Source organism: Juglans microcarpa x Juglans regia, chromosome 8D, assembly GCF_004785595.1.
Source record: "Juglans microcarpa x Juglans regia isolate MS1-56 chromosome 8D, Jm3101_v1.0, whole genome shotgun sequence".
In the NCBI taxonomy this organism is placed as follows: Eukaryota; Viridiplantae; Streptophyta; class Magnoliopsida; order Fagales; family Juglandaceae; genus Juglans; species Juglans microcarpa x Juglans regia.
This window is the reverse complement of record NC_054608.1, coordinates 33,733,660-33,752,937: the sequence shown is the minus strand read 5'-3', so window position 1 is coordinate 33,752,937 and position 19,278 is coordinate 33,733,660. Positions and strand designations below refer to the sequence as shown.

The 19,278-nt window shown below is 36.7% G+C and overlaps 2 protein-coding genes and 3 long non-coding RNA genes across 5 annotated transcripts in view; all 5 read right to left on the bottom strand.

Annotated features, from left to right (window-relative positions):
• Positions 1–1,291: 1,291 nt before the first annotated feature.
• The window catches only part of LOC121241781 (disease resistance protein RUN1-like), a 125,333-nt gene continuing 107,346 nt past the window's right edge, over positions 1,292–19,278 (bottom strand). Inside the window, exons 6-9 of the mRNA XM_041139628.1 lie at positions 7,719–7,934; positions 7,121–7,634; positions 6,756–6,815; positions 1,292–1,556 (exon numbers count right to left, since the gene is read on the bottom strand). Of these exons, the coding sequence (XP_040995562.1) occupies positions 1,519–1,556; positions 6,756–6,815; positions 7,121–7,634; positions 7,719–7,934 (828 nt within the window). The 3' untranslated portion in view covers positions 1,292–1,518. The remainder of the gene's footprint in view (positions 1,557–6,755; positions 6,816–7,120; positions 7,635–7,718; positions 7,935–19,278) is intronic.
• LOC121241780 (disease resistance protein RUN1-like) overlaps positions 6,023–19,278 on the bottom strand; it is a 156,313-nt gene continuing 143,057 nt past the window's right edge. The window contains exon 8 of the mRNA XM_041139626.1: positions 6,023–6,347. Within this exon, the coding sequence (XP_040995560.1) occupies positions 6,173–6,347 (175 nt within the window). The 3' untranslated portion in view covers positions 6,023–6,172. The remainder of the gene's footprint in view (positions 6,348–19,278) is intronic.
• LOC121241801 lies at positions 9,079–9,567 on the bottom strand. The gene is made up of 2 exons (XR_005935795.1): positions 9,427–9,567; positions 9,079–9,160 (listed from the first exon to the last, which is right to left on the bottom strand). It is a non-coding gene; the product is annotated as an uncharacterized LOC121241801 (long non-coding RNA).
• Positions 13,024–14,010, bottom strand: LOC121241796. Its single transcript, XR_005935789.1, has 2 exons — positions 13,508–14,010; positions 13,024–13,416 (listed from the first exon to the last, which is right to left on the bottom strand). It is a non-coding gene; the product is annotated as an uncharacterized LOC121241796 (long non-coding RNA).
• On the bottom strand, positions 17,889–18,659 carry LOC121241803. The gene is made up of 3 exons (XR_005935797.1): positions 18,578–18,659; positions 18,348–18,493; positions 17,889–18,233 (listed from the first exon to the last, which is right to left on the bottom strand). It is a non-coding gene; the product is annotated as an uncharacterized LOC121241803 (long non-coding RNA).

Genomic DNA, 19,278 nt, shown 5'->3' with positions numbered 1-19,278 from the left:
AATACAATTCCACTTATCTCTACTAAAAGAGTACTGTGGATATAGATAGTTGGTATATGTAGGACTCTTAACAATGGAATCCGAATTTCCAAAAACACATGGGCATCACAACTATGCCTAATTTACAAAGGATTAGTACTAAATGAGGCTGGTGTTGGATGATGAATTTATAAAACAGCACAAAATACAGAGACATTAAAATGAACTAGCAGTCAAATCCAAAGAACAAACCCAAGAGGCAAACTAGTATTTTCCTCTAAAAAAAAGCTAAAAGGCACAACATACAAAAAGGTTACCATACGAGGGAGGCTGATGTTAGATGTCGTTGAAATTATGTAGAAAACAACACCAAATACAGAGACATTAAGAGAAATATGCATTATGCATATCAATGTGAAGCAATAATGTTGATTTCAGATGAGATGAAGCCAAGAAAAATACATCCCAGTTCCTAAACTACCACTAATATTATTAGGGAGGCTCGATTCTTCACCATTTTAGGGGTCAATATGAAAGCCTGAGATTCCTTCAACAATAATTTCTGCTGGGCCTCCCTGACCTGTTGCAAAGACGGGTAATCCTAGGTATAGCTCTCCATAAAGTTGGTATTTCTCTATCAAGGCATGCATCTTTTATATTTCTGCAGTTTCTTCTCAGTCCTTTGAGATGATTGGTTTATTCTTATCTGCCAAATATCCTCTGTTCCAGGCACACATCCAGCTTTAGACTTAAACTACCATGATATTGAAACTTTTTAGTACATGATGGATGTGCATAAATTAAATGTAACCGAGAGGCTACAATTAGACTTACGTGTGCACATTTTTTCCGTGCTTACTGTATAGTAGTTCTTCAATGGCTGGGCGAAAAGAAGTTAGCTGCCTCTGTGTCTCCGTTAACCCCAGGAATTTGGGTCAAAGACATTGATGCCTGAAACTAAACATATCATGAGTTAACATCATTACCGTTGATGTTTGTTGCATGGTTGTATTCAAGATAATTATTTATTTACAAGTCTACCTTCCGACAATTTCCTGATATGTGCTTGTTATGATGAAATCGACTAGCATTCATCGAAATTATGTAGGCTGTGAACTGACATGAAAAGTAATATACATACATACATGCAGAAAATCTCACCTGAAACTGCCTGAAATAGTTGGGTTGCCCTGCTTTGTTGATACCTGAAACTACCCGAATTGTGGCTCAGTATCATGAATACTCAATTCGAATTTACCTGGTTTGCTTTCTCCGAAATTGAAAAGAATCCTCAGTCTTACATTGGTAATGATTTGGAAAGAAATGCATGTACGTAGTTAGAATTTCTTATACAAATTGGCCATATCATTGGCAAAAACAATCATAAAGAGATCTTACAGGGTAATACATGCCTTTGCCAGATTAGACAAAAAGTACAAAACTCAGTGCAAAAGCAAAAGCAAAACCATACATGTGGCATTCAATACTTGGGTTGCCCTGCACAAACTTGTTCTCAGTCAAATGCTGGATGAAGCTCTGTCATTGTAGCATCAATAGTGGGTGGTAAGGCTCCAATGCTGCAAACAAGGAAAAGCCCAAAAGAATATTACCAGACAAAAGGCAAAAGTACAGCCCCAACTTCATTCATTACACACATTCATTGCTCTGATTCAATCTCTCATGCGCATGCGTCTCTCTCTCCATATACAGTTTGGTTGTTGAGACAACAGAGGAATAGAAAACAAAAATTAAAGAATACCAATTTAAGTGCAAAAAAGAATACCAAATGAGCTATTTTGGCAAAAGTTTATGGGGGCCTAAAACAGGGTATTGTCTCAAAAACGGCATAGAGATGCAAGCTATTTTGGTAGCGATATAATGTGATGCTTCAAACAAGCACCATGGAATCGACTATGAAATGGCTATAACTAAAATCATCTTCCAAGAAACAAAATTAAATGTACAGAATGAAAAGATTGTTAACACCAGCACCTTTTTTTTTTTTTTTTTTTGGTTTTAAAAAATAAAGGGAAAAATATATAATACCCCAAGAGGAGCAAATTAATATTACTTGAAAACCAAAGGATAAGAGCGAGTGGATGTTGTTATTTTAAGAAGATTGAAAATCCCCTTTCTTGAACCTAGACCTAAGAAGGTTCGTGTGGCCAAATGGATTCAGCCCCCTCAGGACTGGGTTAAGCTTAATAGGGATGTTAGTAGTTTTGGTAACTTGGGCCCTGCAAGAGCAAGGGGTGTCATTCGTGATGATGGTGGCCGGCTTCTTGTGGCTTATTTTGTGGCCCTGGGCTCAAGTTTCAATAATTTTGCTGAAATTAAAAGTTTGCTAGAAGGTGTCCGTCGTTGCTATCACTTGAGTTTTACTCGGGTTGAGTTTGAGACTAAATCTCAAATTCTCGTTAATTGGATCATTAAGGGTGAATGTAATATTTGGTAGTTAAAGAATTTTTGGGACGAGTTACATGTGTATTTGAATTGCATGGATTATAGAATAAAACATATTTTTCGGGAATGTAATGTTGTGGCTGACCATCTTACCAAGTGGGGAGTTGGTGGCTCTAATATAGACTAGTCTGGATCATTTGTTGCCTATTAATCTCAGAGGTCTTCTTTGTCTGGACATAATTGGTTTTCTTTATTTGTAGATCTCCTAAGGATTTTCCTAGTACATATTTTCTTATTTATTTGTTTCCTCTAATCTTTACTTGTGAGTGTTTTGTTTTGCAGGTTTTATTGTTTTGTCTAGGGTTGGAGATTCTTAATATTGTTTTGGACTATTGTAATTTTTATAAAGCCTTTTTTGTGTGATTAGGATGTCTTAGACATTTTGATGCCTGAGTTTGGCCTTTCTTGATTATAATATTGTAGCTCCCAGGTGTCTTGTTGTATCCACGGTTTTCCTCCGTCACAATTGAGCGTTTATCAATAAAATTGGGGCCTCGTCCTCTTTAAAAAAAAAAAAAAAAGTTGGCTTGCCAATGAAAACAAAATAAAATAAAATCTTATATTATTTGTAATAGGATAATAATTTATCCACTAACTTGTTCTCAGTCAAATGCGGGAGCTAAGTGTCATTGTAGCATCAATAGTAATAAATATTTGTGTTTTACGCATGCACGTACTTCCGAATGCTCAAAACCGTATATATGGGTGCTGCTTGACTTACCATCAAAAATAAAATATAATAAAATATCATTGGCAAAAATAAATAATGATAATGAGATCTTATGGGTAACACTTGCCTTTGCAAGATTACACAAATAGTGCAAACCTCAGAGCAAAACCAAAACCAAAACCATTCAATAGTTGGGTGGTAAGGCACCAATGCTGCAAACATGGAAAAGCCCAAAACAATATTACCAGTCAAAAGGCAAAAGTACAGTCCAAACTTCATTCATTCCATACATTCATTGCTCAGATTCAATCTCCTCAAGTGCATGCGCCTCTCCATACATAGTTTGTTTGCTGAGACAACAGGGGAATATAAAACAAAAATTGAAGATTCCGCCTAAACAACCATTTTTCACTCTCTCTTCATGCTTTTCTATTATATGGCTTTGAAGAATACCAAGTTTGAAGTGCAAAAAAGAATACCCAATGAAGCTATGTTTTCATTGGGGCCTAAAACAGGGCAATGTCTCAAAAACAGCACAGAGATGCAAGTTATTTTGGTAGCGATGCATTGTGAAGCTTCGAAGAAGCACCATGGCATCGACTATGAAATGGCTATAACTAAAATCATCATCCTAGAAACGAAATTAAATGTACAAAGAGAAAAGATTGTATATGTATTATAGACAGAGCAATACTGTCAACACCAGGGCCTTTTTGTTTTTTGGTAATCTAGAAAGAAATGGAAAAAATTATAATAGGTAGAGAGGAAGAAAATATTACTTGAAAATCAAAGGAAGAGGGGTGACTTACTTACTTCATCCATTTTTCTTTTTTTATTTGCTCTCCTTTCATTCTTGTATACCACTTTGGCTATGTAACTTTTATAAAACGGCAGTATCCCATCAGAAGAACGATGGAGAGATCAAATTGAACTCAAAAAAAAAACCTTTAGCTTAAAAGATTGGAAATTGGAATACCCCACCCATACATCATATCCAGTCCAATTTTCCATTTTGAACCAATCCAAATTAACCAATTCCACCCCTTCAATACAACATACATGATCTTATAAAAAAAATAAAAATACAGCATACATGATTTGAGCCGTCACTGGTCATGAGCAGGTTGTGTATGAAATCACATGGAAATCTAGTGAGACAGCAGGTCGTGGAAAAAAGAACAAAAATATTATGAGTACTCAATTCCTATACTCGATACCTGGTTTGATTTCTCCAAAAATAGAAAAGAATACTCGGTGGAAATTCCAGCAATTAGCAAATGACAGTGATTGGTATCAACATATATGGTCTATGAGAAACGAAGTTTATGGGGGAGTTTTTGAAATGCTGTGGTTAGCACTAGAAAATCTCCTTCAATGATCATCTTATCCTGTTTTCTGTTGACTGCTTCAGTGATTACTGGAAGAGTTTCTTCACTCTGATTTGGATGCATCGAGGAGTTGACAGGTTTTGGCAAATATGATGGCACCCCAGAGTTGTTTCCTCCCACTGCTGCACAAGTGCTTGTATGTTCTCTCACTGCTACATGAAACTTCAATATCTTTTCCCATCTGAATGAAAATTGAACCCAGGTAAGAACTTGAACTAAAGGAATGGACCAGAAACTGATTTCTCTTGTATAATGACATCATTAAGTCTCACCTTGGCATTTCTTTGATGACATCATTAAAATCTTTAATAACTGAGATATATTATTTTGGATTTCCCATCTGATTTCTCTTGTATAATGACATCATTAAGTCTCACCAAAGCATCCTAGACAAGACAGATTATTAAAAAAATCTATAAAAGAAGTCCGTATGAGGTAAATCAAAAAATCTATATCTCAGTTTCCAAGTACATATACTCTAGAGAGAGATACCGGATATTGAAGAAATGACAACCACCATTTGAGCAATAATATTCTTTGCATCAATGTGGTCGTGTTTTTTCTCATCCAACATGAGCAATACTCCAATAACAAGTCAATATTGCTTTAAGCAAAGGTCACAGAAGTCAATATATGAAGGAATATGTTATATCGAGCATCACCAAGTTCATGGGGCATAGAATAGGGCAATGTCAAAAAAAGGACAGAGATGCAAGCTAATTTTGGAAAATGCCACCGCCGGTTTCTTTCTCCTCTTTTGGTATCTAGAAAGAAACTAAAACAGAAAGAAAAAGAGTGAACGGACACATTTTAATGGGAAATCCTACCTGCAATCCAAGGTCATCATCAGTGACCAACATGGGCAAGTTGGGATATTATTAATTCATCCATTTTTAAAAGCAGTGCGAGTCGAAATGAAGATCATTTCAAGTCAACATTATTTGGCTGCAGCCTGCATACCTTTAACAAAACACCAAAATGCCTATTAGATTCCCATAGTGGATCCTTAACTACTCTGTATCAACAAGTTTTAAATCTTCTAAAAACGAGGAAGTTTAAATTGTTTTTGCAGACAGTGTCCCAGAACCAAAAAGGTCAAATTAATTATTAAAGATCAGATTTCATTGCTAGAGTATATATAGCTCTATGATAAAGTCATTATACTAAAATATAAATTGTTATCAACATGGTGTGAAATGGCTTGTTTTGCTGATTGTTCTGTTTGATATGGCTTTGGATTAATTTTCAAAATGCTCTAGTCTATGCTTCGGATGGTTGGTTGGAGTATAGGCCAAGCCACATGGTCTATACTCCTACCAACTATCCCGTTTCTCCAACAGTAGGCATAAGCAGAGACGCCTCATTTGTTTTCGTAGATGAGAATATACCACAAAGATAGAACTTTAAATTAAAATGATCAATTAATTGGTCCCACAGCAATTGGCTTTACTCTGTTTTAGCACAGAGGCTTGTTGAAAAGGATGATCATGAAAATTATTCAATGTTATGTTCCCACGTCTGGAAACTCCCATACGGTGCAAGTCTATTTAATTAAAAAAGAACAAAAATATTATGAGTACTCAATTCCTATATTCGATACCTGGTTTGATTTCTCCAAAAATATAAAAGAATACTCATAATCTTATCAACAGCAAACTTGAGAAACCTAAAGTCAAGAATTCCTTCCCGACTCTAAAGCAAATAAGACATCACATTTTTCAGTCAGAAGAATACCAATTTTGAAGTTATAGTTGTCACACTCGGTTAAAAAAGACAAAAAATTTGAAAGGAATTTACCACATAGACTCAATAGCCAGAATTGCATATACAAAGTGACCGTATCATTAGAAAAAATAATGAAAAAGAGGTCTTGCAGAGTAAAGCAACCAGCTTGATATCTAAGATTTAAATGCCTTTGCCAGATTACACAAATGCTGCAAAACTCAGACCAAAACCATACATATAGTAGCATTGCAGGGGTCACATTCAAACTTAGCACAAGTACTAAAGCTCAAAACGGTATATATGGGTGCTACTTGACTTACCATAAAAAATAAAATATAATAAAATGTTAAATTATTTTTAATAATTAGCGGTCAGATAAAATACCGAATTTTGGCTCTGTATAATGAGTACTCAGTTCGTATTCTTGATGCCTGGTTTGCTTTCTCAGTGAAATGCTGGACGGAGCTCAATGTCATTGCAGCAATATCAATAGTGGGTGGTAAGGCTCAAATGCTGCATTCATTCCACACATTCATTGCTCTGATTCAATCTCCTCATGCGCATGCGTCTCTCCATACACAGATTGGTTGCTGAGACAACAGGGGAATAGAAAACAAAAATTGAAGAATACCAATTTAAGTGCAAAAAAGAAAACCAAAATTAAAACAGGGCAATGTCTCAAAAAGGGCATAGAGATGCAAGCTATTTTGGTAGCGATACAATGTGATGCTTCAAACAAGCACCATGGAATCGACTATGAAATGGCTATAACTAAATCATCATCCAAGATTCAAAATTAAATGTACAAAATGAAAAAGAAAGGGAAAAAAATATAATACTCAAAGAGGAGGAAATCAAATATTACTTGAAAATCAAAAGAGCAGGGGCGACTTACTTTCTTCATCCATTTTTCTTTTTTTGTTTGCTCTCATTTCATTCTTGTATACCACTTTGGCTCTGCAACTTTTATAAAACGGCACCTTCCTCTCATAGAAACGATCAAATTGAACTCGCAAATTGTCCAAAACCTTTAGTTCAAAAGATTGTAAATTGGAGTACCCCTCCCATACAACATATCCAGGCGTATTTTCCGTTGCACTGCCCAAATCCATATTAACCAATATCACTCCTTCTTCAATACAACATACATGATTTGAGCCGTTAGTGGTTATCTTAGCACTACAACCAATATATCTCCTCCAGCTTTCAGCATCTTGCAAAAACATTACCTGATATAATACAATTCCGCTTATATCCTCCAAATAGTGTGGCCCCTCAATATCTAATACCCACTCTTCTTCTCCCCTCTGTCTGCCATCATCATTATCTTTTAAAAACTCATGAACATAACTCAACCACTCTGGAATCTGATATTCTGGAAACAAAGTAGCATCATATTCATAGAATCCCTGTTAAACGTTAAATATCATCATCAATTTAATTTAAGCAATGCATGCATACTATTAAAAATGAGATCACACATACATACATACCTTCCACAATAATGGATTTTGCACTTTATCATTCCATATATTCTCATGCATTTTGTCGCAACCGGACAACTCAATTCTTTGTAGCGATCTGATGTGGCTTCCATTGAATTCCAATATTTTTGATACTTCCGAAAATCTCTCTAATGACTTGCATCCTTCAACATTTACGTGTCTTATATTTGGTGGAAGCTCTATTATTTCTTCAAGTTTCTCACATTTCCACAAGGAAAGACCCTGAAGTCCAACGAGGTTCCCGATGGATAAAGGCAGTTCTTCTATTGCGGCGTTCTTTAGATTTAATTGACTTAAATATTCCATTTTACACTTGATTTCAGGAAGATAACGAAGGCTTGAGCAATCATCAAAATTAAGCCAATGTAAAGATCTCAAATTGAGGCTTCTTGGAAGGATTTGGAGTTTAGAGCATCCTCCAAAATCCAACCTAGAAAGATTTTCCAAAGATCCAACGGAATCATGCACCTCAACTAGTCTTGTACAATATATGACACTCAATTCCTTCAAATTTGAGATGCTTGAAAGATCCGGAATCTTTTCCAAGAATTCACAATGATTGAAATTCATAGTAGTCAAATTCTAAAAGAAAAAGAGGAAAAGTTTTTAATGGACTTTACTACATAATTCAATGAAAAAAAAAAGTGGTTGATGATGATTATAATTGTGTACGTACCTTGGGCTTGAATCCATCCCCTAACTCCTTGACCAGGCTATCACGCATTCTCAAAATAATGAGTTTCTTTCCTTGGAAATTACGTGGCAAAGACTCTCCAGGATATTGAGGCCAATCAAATACTCTTAACTTCTCGGACAGATAATTGGGTGCACAAGAAAAACGTGCATTACGATTTATAAAGATTCTATGTCTTTTCATATGTCGAAATGCTTCCGGATGCAAGCTTATCATCTCCTCCTCGCCTTCAGGTAAATCTAATACTATGCCTTCAATTTCGTTTGGCCCCTGATATAAGTGCATGAAGATATTTTATGAAAAATAGTACTTTGTACTTATCGAATGCTGAAAACTCCAATACTAAATAGACGCATGCTAAAATATAAAACATTGAAAAATAATACTCTGTACTTATCAATTAATATTACTCTTCTAAAATCTCCAATACTAAATAGATAGCATGCTAAAATATAAAATATAACTTCCAATAAAACAAACGCTAGCATGAATATTTGGAACCAAAACAGGACATGAGTTTTTTTCCATGAAAATTGGATGGCATATATTGCAAAGGACATTCACCCAAATCAAGCAAGCTTAACTCATTACAAAGGTAATTAGGCCCTCCAGATAAACATGCATTGCGATTTATAAATATTCTGAGTCTATTCATCTTCATGAATGCTTTGGAACCTAAGCATATCAAGTCTCGTTCTGGCAAATCTATCAATATCCCTTCAATTTCGTTTGTTACCTAGTGCAACAACATATACAACATGTATTAGCAAATTAACTCACATCTAGACTGTACGTCTTTATACCTTGCTTTTCTGCTAATATTTTCTAAATTGAGTAATTTTTTCTAATATTTGAGTTTCCAAAAGCAATTAATCACATTCAAAATATCAAAAAATAATGTCTCTTCAAAATCTGCATATCATTGAAAACTGTTCATAAATGAAAATGGAAGATGCTCATAAAAAAAGTAAAATTTCCTTTTTTCTTCATTTACTCTCTTACCGTATTTTCTTCTAGTACAGAACGAACATCTTCATGAAACCATAACCTGCTACGTTTGCCAGGTTCTTTAGGTGATTCTTGTCGAACAATTTCTCTACCCATATCTTGTAGCAAGTCATGCATCCACAATTTGCCACTCTCCTCAACACTTATGAGACACTTCTCCATAAGCCTTGGAATACCATCATCTGGAAAGAAACGACAACTATCTCATATTTTGATGACATAATCTACATCCTCTGTTTTGAAGAAACAAGCAATATCAAGGAAAATATCCTTCTCATTATCATCCAATCCATCACAACTTGTTCTAAGTATCATTTGAATATCTTTGTTAGGAATTCTCTTGAGCTTATCCAATGCACATTTCCATTGATGTATGCTTCTACCTTTTAGATCTGAACCTAGAACTGTTAAAGCTAGTGGAAGACCCCCTGCATATCGTACTGCATCCTCTGTTAGTTCCGCATAATCATCAATAGGCTTTTCTCTCTTGAAGGCATGTAAACTAAAGAGTTGAAGAGCTTTGTCATGATCCAACTCATTCATCTTGTAAGTTGAATCAACTCCATGACTAGTCAATAAATTTTGATCTCTTGTTGTTATGATGATTCTACTTCCTAAACCAAACCAATCATGATCTCCAGCTAGATTTTCTAATTGGACCAACTTATCCACATCGTCAAGAATCAGTAGAATCTTTTTAGAGCAAAGCCTATGCTTTATCACATTGATTCCCCTATCAACACTACCAACTTTCAAATTCTTTGAGTCTCCTGCTAAGATCTCATAAAGAAGTGTCTCCTGCAGGTGCATTAGACCACCCTCTCGATTTGAAGTTTCTCGAATATTTGAAAGAAAACATCTAGCTTCAAACTGATAAGCAATTAAGTTGTAGATTGCTTTGGCGATGGTTGTCTTTCCAATTCCACCAACTCCAAGGATCCCTATCATGCGTTTGTCATTCATCCCAATACTTAGAAGCAAATTAATATCTTTTATATGAGACTCTATTCCGACTGGATACTTGGCAACGCTTAAGTATATATGATTTACTATTCTCAAAACCTCTTCAACAATTTCATTGATGAATTCAGATTCGTTCCTACCAATAGAGAAGATCATAAGAAACAATCAATGAGATGGACTCTTCAAATGAAAAGAGATAGTAACTTAAGATACAAATAAATATAGTGAAATTGCTAATATATAAATAAAAAAAGGTGATACTATTTCGTCATCTACTGCAAATAAAAAAAAAAAAATAAGAGTTTAATTCTAAAGTCACACGATGATCATTAGAATTAAGCAGTACCTGCTCCCTAAATGAAACCCGGACAAGTTGGCCACCTCTTTGAGTGTTTCCTTCCACCTCCGCACCTTCATGTCATCATTAAACCTATGTTGATGTTTTGCAAATGCTTCACCAAAACACTTTCTTTGATGTCGTACTTCTGATGGATCTACGTTGTAAAACAGAGGAAGAATGATTTGTTGCCTTGTTTTATTACAATCAAGGATCTTCATCAGCTCGTCTAAGCACCATGTGGATGATGCATAGTTTTGAGAGAGTATAATAATCGCAATTCTCGATTCTTCAATAGCTTTGAGAAGTGCCTGTGAAATTTCCTTTCCTCTTCTAAGTTCATAGTCTATGTAAGTGTTGATTCCCTTTCGATCTAGAGCATCATATAGATGGGCAGTAAAATTATTGCGAGTATCTTCACCTCTAAAACTCAAGAATACATCGTATGCCCAGCGGTCGGTGAAAGAAAAAAAGGAAGAAGAAGAAGAAGCTCCTTGCAAGGCCATGGAAGAAGTAACGGTGTATGCACGTAATTAAGCCTGATTACAACTCAGCAGTACTACTGATTCTCTAATGCATGATGTTGGTAACACGAAGTGGTAAAACAAAAGATCATGAGAACGTTGTGTATGAAATGTCATGGAAATCCAGTGAGATAGCAGGTCATGGAAAAGAGGTATTGTGAATACAATGGGAGCATTTATTTCTGCTGGGGCCTGAGTGGGTTGATGCAGCTTACCTGGTTGAAATGAGTAGGGATATTAGTTATTTCCATTTTATTAATTTCTGCTTAATCACAATTCAATGTATGTTTTCATTTCGTTGGCCCATTGCCGTCCTTAAAGTAATCACTTTGGTCTCAAAGCAAGTTGATACCTTTTGAAAAAAAAAAAAAAGATGTTCAATTCGGTCCATTGATTTTTATTAGATGATGACTTTGATATAAAAAGATAAGAAGAATATCTCACAAAGATAGAACTTTTAACTTTCAAAGTTGTTTAGAATGATCAAGTTGGTCCCACAGCGATTGACTTTACTCTGTTTTAGCACAGATGCTTGTTGAAAAAGATGATCATGAAAATCATTCTATGCTATTCCCACGTCTGGAAATTGATAAAGAAGTAACCAAAGTCTACAAAAATATTCATCATCCTATTAAACTACCGGGATTCGCACATTGCACCTTATGACCGACACTGACTGTTAAATAGCACAATCGCCCAATTTTTTAGTTTTTCGTCTCATTTTTAACTCCTTAAACATATGGTTGCTCATTTCTGTCTTTCTTCTATTTGGCACTAACATATCTAAGTTAATTCTTATGATTAATATTTTTTTTATATAGTCTTTATTTTTATAGGAACTTGATTTTAGGACTTTGTCATTTTATCCATCTACTACAGTGAGAACCTTCCCTTCGGTTGTTCCAAGTGAATTTATTCCTTCGATGCCCCATATCCCTAAGAGAACACACATCAACCACCTCCCTAAACGCAGAAAGTTGACACTCGGGTCTAGGTCGACCTCCCCATTTCTCATGGTGATTCAAGATCTCATTGAAGCACAGTTATAAAGCAGTGTTAGTTAAAGTTCAGGTGCAGCTCCGAGCACATTTTGGTTGGAAACCACCCCCAGAGGCTAGTCTGAAGCTTAATACAGATGGGGCAATGTTCATGGATCTTCAGAAAGCTGGGACTGGTGTTATTTTGAGAGATGAACATGGGCAGGTCTTAATGGCAGCTAGTAAAGTTGAGTTTGAGGTTGAAAATCCAGAAGTAAAAGAGCTCCTGGCAGTATTTCGAGGCCTTCAACTGTGTTTCACTATGGGTATTTCTAATATAATTGTTGGGAGTGATTGCTTGCTGTTGATACAATGTCTACAACAAAACAATATGGTGGACTCTTTTTAAGGCGCTTGATACACTGAAGCTTATAAACTTAAGAGTTGTTTCAGCTAACCATGTGTATAGAGAGGGGAATATGCAGCTCATAAGATTGCCCGTTATGCATGTGGAGTGTTGAGACTATTCAAATGTGGTGGGATTTTATTTCATACTTCCTTTCTTATCACAAATGCCTTTGCCAGATTACACAAATGCTGCAAAACTCGGACCAAAACCATACATATACTAGCACTGCAGGGGTCACATTCAAACTTTGCACAAGTACTAAAGCTACTGAAACTGCCTGAAATAGTTAGGTTACCCTGCACTATCTTGTTCTAAATCGGGTCTAACGTACGTTCTCCACATGCCTGGGATCATCTTGAAATTATGCAAAGGCTCTTGATATGAATAATCAGCTAGAACCCCTAAGAATAATTTATAGCTAAAACAACACCAACTGAGATATCATGAGTTTTTGTCGATGGAAATTCCAGCAATTAGCAAATGTCAGTGATTGGTATCAACATATATGGTCTATGAGAAACGAAGTTTATGTGGGCATTTTTGAAATGCTGTGGTTAGCACTAGAAAATCTCCTTCTATGATCATCTTATCCAGTTTTCTGTTGACTGCTTCAGTGATTACTGGAAGAGTTTCTTCACTCTGATTTGGATGCATTGAATGGAGTTGACAGGTTTTGGCAAATATGATGGCCCCCCAGAGTTGTTTCCTCCCACTGCTGCACAAGTGCTTGTATGTTCTCTCACTGCTACATGAAACTTCAATATCTTTTCCCATCTGAATAAAAATTGAACCCAGGTAAGAACTTGAACTAAAGGAATGGACCAGAAACTGATTTCTCTTGTATAATGACATCATTAAGTCTCACCTTGGCACTTCTTTAATGACATCATTAAAATCTTTAATAACTGAGATATATTATTTTGGATTTCCCATCTGATTTCTCTTGTATAATGACATCATTAAGTCTCACCAAAGCATCCTAGACAAGACAGATTATTAAAAAAATCTATAAAAGAAGTCCGTATGAGGTAAATCCAAAAATCTATATCTCAGTTTCCAAGTACATATACTCTAGAGAGAGATACCGGATATTGAAGAAATGACAACCTTACTCGAAAGTAAACCACCATTTGAGCAATCATATTCTTTGCATCAATGTGGTTGTGTTTTTTCTCATCCAACATGAGCAATACTCCAATAACAAGTCAATATTGCTTTAAGCAAAGGTCACAGAAGTCAATATGTCAAGGAATATGTTATATCGAGCATCACCAAGTTCATGGGGCATAGAATAGGGCAATGTCAAAAAAAGGACAGAGATGCAAGCTAATTTTGGAAAATGCCACCGCCGGTTTCTTTCTCCTCTTTTGGTATATAGAAAGTGTGGCGCCCCCAATCCCCCTTATATAAATACACAGGGATCGAGACGCCAGGATGGTGGCAACACGGTCACACATCCCAACGAAGTGCCAGTGTGTGTACATACAATAGTGTACAAATATAATAACGCAGCGGATAGTCAACTAAGTACCAGAATTTAAATACAAATATTTAACACAATTTATCTTTAAAAATTATACAGTCATCCCAAATATAATACAAAAGGTAAATACAGTAATTGATAAAAACATAACTCACTAAACAGGAGCAATCCCAGATCACTCCTCCACCGGAGCCAAACTAAGACTCGTCATCATCGTCTGCATCAAAATCTGCGATACCATAAAATGGTACCACAGGTAAGTATAAACCAAACAACTCTCGGGATAAAAATACATTAATGCAACCAACAGTATAGCAAAATACATTTAGCCATAAAATATCATTTTTTCCCAGAAAAATGATTATTTCCAACACACGCCAAGAATCCCATTTTGGCCCAAAATATCCGTAAAACATTTTCTCATAAAATGATTCACACAAACAATCCATTTATCGGACACTGTAGGCGGGAATCGCAGGCGGGACTCTACCACCGTCCCTGCTTACCACCATCCCTACCGCGTGCACCGTAGGCGGGAATCACAGGCGGGACACAACCACCATCCCTGCTTACCACCATCCCTATCGCGTGCACCGTAGGCGGGAATCACAGGCGGGACTCTACCACCATCCCTGCTTACCACCATCCCTACAGTTCCTTTACACACAATGCATACTTAACAGAGCACTGTAGGCGGGAATCACAGGCGGGACACAACCACCATCCCTGCTTACCACCATCCCTACAGTCTCTTTTCCTTTTACTCACATGAAAATCCAAATCCAATAAATACATGAACATGTATGCAATCATGCGAAAACCCAGTTTTCTTTATAAACATGATCATGCATGCAATATGCGATGTACGTGAACAAGTCATAACCAACAACCACAATTCACAATGCAAACAAACACAACTCCGTCCACAATCCATCCGACCCCCGAAACTCCTCGGACTCAGTCCGGCAAAACAACCCAATTCACAGATAATATGCGTTAGTGCAAAAATATATTTAAATCACGAAAGTTCTTTAAGGAAAATACTTACAGTGCAATATAATAATTTCCGGAGGATCTCAAAGTTACAAGTGGTGATTTCTGAGCAACACCACAGTGTAAAATACACTGTGGCCGTGGGTCACAGATACCCACTTTTCAACGAGGACAAACGAAGACCCAAAAATGGTAAGGTAGGGCCTAGAGAGGTCGGTGAAGCCAATGGTGGCGGTGGTTTGCCGTGGGTGGCGGCGGAATGGGCGGTAGAAGACCAAAATGCCCAAATCGGAAATGTAGTTGGTGGAGCTTCACCGGTGACGGATCGGAGGTGGGGTTGGGTCCAATGGGTTGCCAAGAGGTCGGGGATGAAGTGGTAGGAAGATGGTGGCCAATGGTGGTGCGATGGCGGCGCAACGGCGGAAGGAGTGCCGCGGCTTCGAAGAGCTACTGGTGGTTAACGGCGGCACGGATGGAGGTGAGGTTGGTGGGGTGAGGTCGCCGGTGGCTGGGGAAGCTAATGGGCTGGGCGGTGAGGGCCACCGCCGGCTCATGGCGGCGCTGGCGTGAAGGTGGCCCGCGGCTTCGTGGGGGGCGTGTGGGCTACCGGCGGCGAGGTAGGGGCTGAGGTTTGGGAGGTGAGGTCGCCGGAGGGAGGGGGAGCTGGTCGGCTGGGCGGTGTCGCGCACGGCGGCGCGACGGCGGCGCTGGGAGGAGACGATGGAGACGGGCGGAGGAGAGGAGAGAGAGAGATCGCGCGGGAGAGGAGAGAAAATAAGGAAGAAAAAGAAAAGAAAGAAAAGAAAAAGGAAGGAAAGAAAAATGGAGGGAAAAGAAATGAGGTCCAATCCTCATAACTTGGATCACAAAAAAGATCCAACGGAGACGATTTTAGAACCACAAGTTAAATAAAATAATTTAAACGTAATGGTAAAGTCAAATTGAAATAATTAAATCCCACAGTAATTAATTTAAATATTAAAAGCAATTTAAATGCATAACAATAAATAAATATTTAGAAAGCACATAAAATTAATTTTCACCAAATTAAAATCATAGAAATAAACTTACTAAAAATTCAACCAATTTTAAAATAAGAGGATAAATTTTTGAACAATCAAAAATAATCCTTCAGTAAAAATACACTGAAATACGGGGTGTTACAGAAAGAAACTAAAACAGAAAGAAAAAAGAGAGAACAGACACATTTTAATAGGAAATCCTACCTGCAATCCAAGGTAATCATCAATGACCAACATGGGCGAGTTGGGATATCATTAATTCATCCATTTTTAAAAGCAGTGAGTCGAAATGAAGATCATTTCAAGTCAACATTATTTGGCTGCAGCCTTCATACCCTTAAGAAAACCCCAAAATGCCTATTAGATTCCCATAGCGGATCCTTAACTACTCTGTATCAACTAGTTTTAAATCTTCTAAAGACGAGGAAGTTTAAATTGTTTTTGCAGACAGTGTCCAGAACCAAAAAGGTCAAATTAATTCTTAAAGATCAGATTTCATTGCTAGAGTATATATAGCTCTATGATAAAGTCATTATACTAAAATATAAATTGTTATCAACATGGTGTGAAATGGCTTGTTGTGCTGATTGTTCTGTTTGATATGGCTTTGGATCAATTTTCAAAATGCTTTAGTCTATGCTTGGGATGGTTGGTTGGAGTATAGGCCAAGCCATATGGTCTATACTCCTACCAACCGTCCCGTTTCTCCAACAGTAGGCGTAAGCAGAGACGCCTTGTTTGATTTCGTAGATGAGAATATACCACAAAGATAGAACTTTAAATTAAAGTGATCAATTAATTGGTCCCACAGCAATTGGCTTTACTCTGTTTTAGCACAGATGCTTGTTGGAAAAGATGATCATGAAAATCATTCTGTGCTATTCCCACGTCTGGAAATTGATAAAGAAGTATAATTCCCATACGGTGCATGTTTATTTAATTAAAAAAGAACAAAATTATTATGAGTACTCAATTCCTATATTCGATACCTGGTTTAAAATGATGATGACTTTGTTGTAAAAAGACAGAAGAATATCCCACAAAGATACAACTTTAAACTTTCAAAGTTGTTTAAAATGATCAATTAATTGGTCCCACAGCAATTGGCTTTACTCTGTTTTAGCACAGATGCTTGTTGAAAAAGATGATCATGAAAATCATTCTATGCTATTCCCACCCATTAGAGAAAATATACTAATTTAATGAACATATGTGGCCAATAACACTCTTAGAAATAGTTAGGCTATAATGAAGAGGTAAGAATAGGAAGTAAAGTTGCTAATGATTTGGAAATAAATGCATTTCTCATACAAATTGAGCCATTACAGGTTATCTCAGCATGATAAATAAAACACCTAGACATGCCATGTTCTTTAAAAAATAGAACAACATACAATACAATTCCACTTATCTCCACTAAAAGAGTACTGTGGATATAGATAGTTGGTATATGTAGGACTCTTAACAATGGAATCCGAATTTCCAAAAACACATGGGCATCACAACTATGCCTAATTTACAAAGGATTAGTACTAAATGAGGCTGGTGTTGGATGATGAATTTATAAAACAACACAAAATACAGAGACATTAAAATGAACTAGCAGTCAAATCCAAAGAACAAACCCAAGAGGCAAACTAGTATTTTCCTCTAAAAAAAGGCTAAAAGGCACAACATACAAAAAGGTTACCATACGAGGGAGGGTGATGTTAGATGTTGTTGAAATTATGTAGAAAACAGCACAAAATACAGAGACATTAAGAGAAATATGCATTATGCATATCAATGTGAAGCAATAATGTTGATTTCAGATGAGATGAAGCCAAGAAAAATACATCCCAGTTCCTAAACTACCACTAATATTATTAGGGAGGCTCGATTCTTCACCATTTTAGGGGTCAATATGAAAGCCTGAGATTCCTTCAACAATAATTTCTGCTGGGCCTCCCTGACCTGTTGCAAAGACGGGTAATCCTAGGTATAGCTCTCCATAAAGTTGGTATTTCTCTATCAAGGCATGCATCTTTTATATTTCTGCAGTTTCTTCTCAGTCCTTTGAGATGATTGGTTTATTCTTATCTGCCAAATATCCTCTGTTCCAGGCACACATCCAGCTTTAGACTTAAACTACCATGATATTGAAACTTTTTAGTACATGATGGATGTGCATAAATTAAATGTAACCGAGAGGCTACAATTAGACTTACATGTGCACATTTTTTCCGTGCTTACTGTATAGTAGTTCATCAATGGCTGGGCGAAAAGAAGTTAGCTGCCTCTGTGTCTCCGTTTAAGGGAAGTAGACGGACTGGTCAACCACAGGACTTTGGATCAAAGACATTGATGCCTGAGACTAAACATATCATGAGTTAACATCATTACTGTTGATGTTTGTTGCATGGTTGTATTCAAGATAATTATTTATTTACAAGTCTACCTTCCGACAATTTCCAGATATGTGCTTGTTATGATGAAATCGGCTAGCATTCATCGAAATTATGTAGGCTGTGAACTGACATGAAAAGTAATGTACATACATACATGCAGAAAAGCTCACTTGATACCTGAAACTACCCGAATTGCGGCTCAGTATCATGAGTACTCAATTCGTATTTACCTGATTTGCTTTCTCGTAAATTAAAAAGAATCCTCAGTCTTACATTTGTAATGATTTGGAAAGAAATGCATGTACGTAGTTAGAATTTCTTATACAAATTGGCCATATCATTGGCAAAAACAATCATAAAGAGACCTTACGGGGTAATACGTGCATTTGCCAGATTAGACAAATTGTGCAAAATTCAGAGCAAAACCAAAACCAAAACCAAAACCATACATGTGGCATTGCAGGTGGCATTCAAATGCTGGACAGAGCTCAGTGTCATCGTAGCATCAATAGTGGGTGGTAAGGCTCCAAATGCTGCGAACAGGGAAAAGCCCAAAAGAATATTACCAGACAAAAGGCAAAAGTATAGTCCCAACTTCATTCATTCCATACATTCATTGCTCTCCTTTCATTCTTGTATACCACTTTGGCTCTGCAACTTTTATAAAACGGCACCATCACATGCTCAAGATGATGGAAATTAAATTGAACTCGCAAATTGTCCAAAACCATTAGGTCAAAAGATTGTAAAT